At 39.5% G+C, this 7,659-nt stretch overlaps 1 protein-coding gene across 1 annotated transcript; it reads right to left on the bottom strand.

The window, feature by feature from the left end:
* Positions 1-1,743: 1,743 nt before the first annotated feature.
* On the bottom strand, positions 1,744-6,431 carry p2rx4b (purinergic receptor P2X, ligand-gated ion channel, 4b). Its single transcript, XM_034091350.1, has 7 exons — positions 6,421-6,431; positions 6,047-6,188; positions 3,502-3,638; positions 3,195-3,288; positions 2,083-2,148; positions 1,909-2,013; positions 1,744-1,826 (listed from the first exon to the last, which is right to left on the bottom strand). Exons 1-7 carry the CDS (start codon positions 6,429-6,431, stop codon positions 1,794-1,796), a joined length of 588 nt encoding a protein of 195 aa, XP_033947241.1. The 3' UTR covers positions 1,744-1,793.
* Between the last annotated feature and the right edge of the window lie 1,228 nt (positions 6,432-7,659).

Genomic DNA, 7,659 nt, shown 5'->3' with positions numbered 1-7,659 from the left:
ATGTCTTACGAAAATGTGTTATCTCTGTATCAAGACGATGTGTTTAAAAATGAATTTTGTGAAAAATACCAACGGTGTGAGAGACGTCATAAAGACACTCATTTTAACCACAGTGTTTGATCTCTACAAATGTTTAAAGATTGTTACAAAATGTAAAAAAAAATAAAAATGTATGGAGACAAAATTAATTCAGGTGACTCTGGCTTTTTATTAGGAAAACAAACATATAATACAAATGGTGGATGTAAACTGACTGGTTGGCAGAAGCATACAATTTCCAGGCGGTAAGTCCAGTTTCTGTTTTAATGGGAGAACTTTTTAGTGCTCTTAATTATGGAAGCAAACAGAGATTTTTGTCCGGAGGGATAGGCAAATGGACTTCATCTTCAAGTCAAGGTAAGACCGCAATTGTATTGAAAATGGGATCTTACTAAGAGAGAACAATCCAATATTTAAATGATAAAATTACATTTTCTGGGTATCTTTTTGTTGAACTGTCTGTTTAAAATTAATCGAAGCATCAGAAAAAAATAGCTTTTGAAAATAATAGAATATTTTGATTTAGGTCAAAATATAATATTTGCAAACCTGAAGAGTCAGTGCCTCACCAGCCATGAACCTCACTGCAGAGGCTTATATATAGATCTGAGTTTTTTGTGCCCCACCACTTTTGTACATATAGAAACACCACTGACTATCAGAGATGTAACGTTATCTTTGATAATATTTCGTCTCCTCCTTTTTCGTCAACGAAAGTAAAGTGAGATTTTGGCAACGTTTTTATTTAGTAAACTACATTTTCGTCTCGTCACTTTTCGTCAACGATATTGCATGTTGATTTCGTTAGTTATTGTTTACTGCCGTTTTCCTTCTTAAAATGTTTTTGAAATATTTTGAGATTTGGTTGAGCAGGGTATACTTGTACTTTTTACTAGTTCTTTTATTAGAGATGTGTTTGTTCTTAGTGTCTGCAAACTAAATCTACCTACGGGTACAAATAAAGAACCTGAATTAAACCTGAATTAATAAGAAATTAGAATGTTTATTTAGTATTCTTTCACACACACATACGGGTATTGGGCCGAGCGCGACACCGTACTTCCGGTATCCAGCGTTTTACGCGAGGTGCAAGCAGCCGTACACCGTCTAGGTGTTGCTAAGCTTCCTGTACTGAATATCATAGTCTATTGCCTTAATCAATATCTAGTCAACTCTAAAATACCACATATACTGGCATGATAATATTATTGTGACAAGTATTCACCTGGTGTTTCCAGAAATTAGACGTAGATGCAGCCAAAATCGACGAAGGCCACTGTCGTTTTTCCATACATCTGCAGGCAGTCTGTAAGGGCAATCCCACAACCCACACAGCTCTAGTTCACGCTAATAACGACCTAAAGCACACGCCTCAAGTCCAGAGATGTAATCCGAAGACATGCAGCGATTTCTTCGGTCGTTAATTCAGAAAAAAAACCTAGTGCGCTCTGCCTGGCTACGTTAGCTAGCTGTTTATATTTGCACCTCCAGGAAAATGGCGTATTTATATATATATATGGCGCGTGTTGCATTGTGGGTAGCTCGTGACCTCACTGTGTGTCAAAGAATAGCACTTTTCATAGAACAAGATCACAAAGTGCTTGACAGGAATACAAATGATTAAAATAAGATCATAAAAATAGTTTTAAAAGAAAAGAAACAGACCTTAAAAACACACAAACACTAAAAACCACTGAACAAATATACGATCTCTGTTTTTTTTATTGAGGGATCCAAATGCATGTTGATGCCGTCTACTTGGTTCCAAAGATGGTGTGCATTGTCTCCTGTGTATAAAAGAAAGACACACGTGAACTAAAAAATAGTATACAATAGTATTTCTGATGAATGTATAATGTGTAAACGTACTCCCTCAGAGTCAGTGTCCTCTCTCAGGTAGGAGACTTTATGTCTGCTGTAAAGATCTTTTTTCCTCAGGCACGTCAACAGAAACCAGTCAGCGACCAGAGGAACCTGCGGGGAAACTCACTCTGTCATCGAGGCAAACAAGAGACATGTAAAATCAAAGGAAGGAGTACTTACCAAGCTGAGGAAGGACAACGCTGCACCCAAGTTCACTACAGTGGGGACTACTCCAAACTTCCCTGCCTGCAAGAGAAATAATACATGATGAATGATAAATACAAGTAAATAGTAAATAAATAATAAATAAAAAATAATAAATTATATATTATAAATTATAAATAGTCAATTATAAATTATAAATAGTAAATAATAAATTGTGAGTATGGGATAATGTGCAGCGAGGCGGTCATTATGAAGGGTGTTCTTTTCCCCATAATGACCAAGTCGCTGCACATTATCCCGCTTATTACACGGCCAGATACTAAACAAACTAACGACTGGACTCCCAATATTAATTGAAATGATTTTATTGACTTAAAAATTATCGTATTTCTTCCACTAAAAAAAAAAAAACTCCGTTCCATCAACAGCTGACTGCGACAACAACAACAACTTTATGGCAGCACTGTCCAACTCTGTTCACAGTTTCTGATCCACTAACAAGTCCCTAAACACTGCAGAGCCCATACCGTGTTCCTGTTAGTGTTTACTTCCTCTCTGCCTTCTTCTGGTGATTTATCTGACGTCCAGCGCTCCGTCTTTTACCCCTTTTTACTTTCTCTTTCTGGATCCTCCTTAGCAACGGCAGGAACTGTTTCGATTGCGTTTTTTAGGAGCTTTTTGTTTCCAGATTTGAAAACATCGCTGCTTGCTTTAAGAGTAGCACAATTAATTATGTCAAACCTAGATATCCATTCCATGCCCTAATGCCAAAGTAACTGGCAACTGAATATGTTTTGGCGTTTGATGTCTATGGCTGGGCCGTTGCATAAAACGGAGGGTTTCTGCCCCGTTACTTCTCCGCTGTTTTCTTGTCCCAGTCTGAAAAGCCAACTGAATACAGTTCAATCGACCGGACTTCTTTGTGCAGATGTGAGCGTCCTTAACAACGGTCAATAAATCCTTGACAGCGTTCTGTCTGTTCTGGATTAACAACGTGTCACGTGTTCTGAATTGACCAATCAGAATCGAGTATTTAACTAAACCATGTAATAAATAATAAATAGTAAATAATACATAATACAAAATAAATAATATGAAATAAATAATAAGTTTTGTTCTGGCCTCACAGTTCCAAATACGATGACGTCAAACCGGATCCCGTAAGCTTTAAATAAGGTTCGAAATTCCTCTCCTCCTTGGTCCATGTAATATTTAGCAAACCTATTAAACAATAAAAAAAATTAAATAAAAAAATGTAAGAATAAAAAAAACTAAATAAGTAAATATACACATAAACATGTAAAATAATAAAGTATAACAAATAAAGTTAAATGAAAACTGTACAGTAGAATGAAATACGCGTTGTTTAAACAGGTCTAAGTGAAGACCCTTCTCAGGAGTTTTATGGTCTGTCCATTTGTCCAAAAGTCTTACCTGAAGTTGTATCCAGGAGCCACGTCATTGTTTGGGATTCTGCTGTCCAGCCTGCGGAAGCTGTATTTGGGGGAACATTTCCGGGCCCACCAGTCCAGATCGCAGCTCCAGTCGATGATAATACCCAGGATACCGCCCTTAAAAAATAACATTAAAGGTCCCCTATTACACTGTTTTTCATCAATATATCACAGGTCTCAGATATATACAAAACATCATTGCAGCATTACCCATAATCCCCTCTGTTTCAGCCCTGTTTCCAAAGTGCTGATTCTCTGTCTGTTACTTTAGATGAAAACAAGGAGCCCCTCCCCACGCCCCTCTGAGGGACATTTGGTTACAAAGAACTCAACGGTGCTCTAGAGGAGATTCAGGTGATAAGGGGGGGGGGGGGGGGTTACCTTGGTTGCTGATTGGCTAACGGTTACTCAAGACAACACATCGTTATGACATCATAAAGTGGCCAAAATCTGATCAGCTCATTTTCAGACAGGTTTTTATAGAAATGGATCAAAAAGAGATAGAATCTTTGTTCCTGAGACTTTCAGAGTCTCTTTCCACAGAGGGGACACATGTTGATGTAGAAGAGACATGAAGAAGAGGGGACACATGTTGATGTAGAAGAGACATGAAGAAGAGGGGACACATGTTGATGTAGAAGAGACATGAAGAAGAGGGGACACATGTTGATGTAGAAGAGACATGAAGAAGAGGGGACACATGTTGATGTAGAAGAGACATGAAGAAGAGGGGACACATGTTGATGGAGAAGAGACATGAAGAAGAGGGGACACATGTTGATGGAGAAGAGACATGGAGAAGAGGGGACACATGTTGATGTAGAAGAGACTTGAAGAAGAGGGGACACATGTTGATGTAGAAGAGACATGGAGAAGAGGGGACACATGTTGATGTAGAAGAGACATGAAGAAGAGGGGACACATGTTGATGTAGAAGAGACATGAAGAAGAGGGGACACATGTTGATGTAGAAGAGACTTGAAGAAGAGGGGACACATGTTGGTGTAGAGGAGACATGGAGAAGAGGGGACACATGTTGATGTAGAAGAGACATGAAGAAGAGGGGACACATGTTGATGTAGAAGAGACATGAAGAAGAGGGGACACATGTTGATGAAGAAGAGACATGGAGAAGAGGGGACACATGTTGATGTAGAAGAGACTTGAAGAAGAGGGGACACATGTTGATGTAGAAGAGACATGAAGAAGAGGGGACACATGTTGATGTAGAAGAGACTTGAAGAAGAGGGGACACATGTTGATGTAGAAGAGACATGAAGAAGAGGGGACACATGTTGATGTAGAAGAGACATGAAGAAGAGGGGACACATGTTGATGTAGAAGAGACATGAAGAAGAGGGGACACATGTTGATGTAGAAGAGACTTGAAGAAGAGGGGACACATGTTGATGTAGAAGAGACATGAAGAAGAGGGGACACATGTTGATGTAGAAGAGACATGAAGAAGAGGGGACACATGTTGATGTAGAAGAGACATGAAGAAGAGGGGACACATGTTGATGAAGAAGAGACATGGAGAAGAGGGGACACATGTTGATGTAGAAGAGACATGAAGAAGAGGGGACACATGTTGATGTAGAAGAGACATGAAGAAGAGGGGACACATGTTGATGTAGAAGAGACATGAAGAAGAGGGGACACATGTTGATGTAGAAGAGACTTGAACAAGTGGATTTTGCCTAATAGGTGACCTTTAAATATAAACTGAATAATTATCTAACTGTGTATAAATACCAATCAGTGCAATCACAGACTGTGGGCGTCCCCTTACGGTACGTCCACACGGCAGCGTGCGTTGAAGCTTGCCGGTGGGCGTGTCTGGCGTGCGACCAACAACCAATCACATTAATGTCCCGCCCTGGACACACAAGCACGCGGTTTGATTGGCTAGTGCTTGTACTGGCTTATGATTTGATTGGCTGGCGCTTCCGTCGACGCTTGAAAAGTTGAACTTTTCTCAACTTTCGAAGCGAGCGACGGAGGCAAAGCAAAGCGACGGAACCACAGATAGATAGATATACTGTATATTTATACCACTGTCTGTACAGATATGTAGTATATATAAGTGTTTTTATACTTTTGATCTATACACCTGACCTAATGCTGTACTTTATACCTAACTGCATATATTGTTAATATCTCACTGTTTATTATATATTCTCTAATCTCATGCTCTTATATGTAAATTAATACTTCCTTCTGTGAAACGTGTACATTATTTGAGTGGAGTTTTATAAAAGCCCAGTTAGTCTTCATGCACTTTATATCATTTGCTATCTTGGCGTATTTTAATTTGTCGCAAATAAACTCAAAAACCTAAAATAGAATCCAGTTGTATTCACTGAGCCTCTCTAGAAACCATTTTAAGTCCCTACTATCACTTTAACATCCTCTGCTGAAGACAGATACAACATTTTAATCGCCCTTACAACTGGAATTAAAGGGAAATAACTCAAAGAAAGTAAGGAGAAGTAAATTGGACTTTACATTTTTAATTCTCATACCTTCACAGCCATGTCCTGGAAGTCCTCCCCGGCCTCCGACACGATGTTTTTGAGGCGAAAGATGGGGCAGTCAGGGTCTGAGGATCGGTTAAACTCACAGCTGCGCAGGTATGAGGAGTTAATATGAGGCGCTATGTTTCTTCTGAGGGAAGAAAACACATATGAATATTAACAGCAACATAATGGCACACAGTCATACCGTGCTGGGGAACATGTAATCAAACTAGCAAGGTTTAAAGGGGCCCTATTGGGTTGTTTTGGGGTTTTCCTTTCCTGTAGTGTGTTCTATAGGTTTTAGTGCATGTCAATGGTCTGCAAAGGCTAAAATCCCTGTTCCCTCCAGAGGACTTCCTCCATTGGACTTGTTTGTTTACTTCCTGAACATAGTGACAACTTATATTAACTTATAACAGTTTTCAGGCGAGATACGTACTATTTGTATCACCATTATCTGATTACTTAATAAAAAAAACGTATATTTGAGAATTTACATCGATGTCCCGTGACATCACTACATAACACTCACGCTCCTATTGGCTAGCGCTCCAACACATTGTACGTGATAGGCTAAGGGCGGGACATCTCTAAGCGGTTGGCAATCACGACAGAGCTGGCCAGCTAACCAATCAGAGCAGACCGGGCTCTGGTTTCAGACAGAGGGTGAAAAGAGGTGCTGCAGTATGTGAAAAAATAGCTTTTTGAACATTAAAGCATGGAGACATGTCCCAGTAGAGACACTACACACTGATATACACCTGAACATCAGTAGGAGAGGACTCTTTAAAGTAGAGACACTACATACTGATATACACCTGAACATCAGCAGGAGAGGACTCTTTAAAGTAGAGACACTACATACTGATATACACCTGAACATCAGCAGGAGAGGACTCTTTAAAGTAGAGACACTACATACTGATATACACCTGAACATCAGCAGGAGAGGACTCTTTAAAGTAGAGACACTACATACTGATATACACCTGAACATCAGCAGGAGAGGACTCTTTAAAGTAGAGACACTACATACTGATATACACCTGAACATCAGCAGGAGAGGACTCTTTAAAGTAGAGACACGACATACTGATATACACCTGAACATCAACAGGAGAGGACTCTTTAAGGTAGAGACACTACATACTGATATACACCTGAACATCAGCAGGAGAGGACTCTTTAAAGTAGAGACACTACATGCTGATATACACCTGAACATCAGCAGGAGAGGACTCTTTAAAGTAGAGACTCTACATACTGATATACACCTGAACATCAGCAGGAGAGGACTCTTTAAAGTAGAGACTCTACATACTGATATACACCTGAACATCAGCAGGAGAGGACTCTTTAAAGTAGAGACACTACATACTGATATACACCTGGACATCAGCAGGAGAGGACTCTTTAAAGTAGAGACACTACATACTGATATACACCTGAACATCAGCAGGAGAGGACTTTTAAAGTAGAGACGCTACATACTGATATACACCTGAACATCAGCAGGGGAGGACTCTTTAAAGTAGAGACACTACATACTGATATACACCTGAACATCAGCAGGAGAGGACTCTTTAAAGTAGAGACACTACATACTGATATACACCTGA

Source organism: Pseudochaenichthys georgianus, chromosome 9 (assembly GCF_902827115.2).
Source record: "Pseudochaenichthys georgianus chromosome 9, fPseGeo1.2, whole genome shotgun sequence".
Lineage (NCBI taxonomy): Eukaryota > Metazoa > Chordata > Actinopteri > Perciformes > Channichthyidae > Pseudochaenichthys > Pseudochaenichthys georgianus.
The sequence above is the reverse complement of the archived record's forward strand: the minus strand, read 5'-3'. Positions and strand labels throughout refer to the sequence as shown.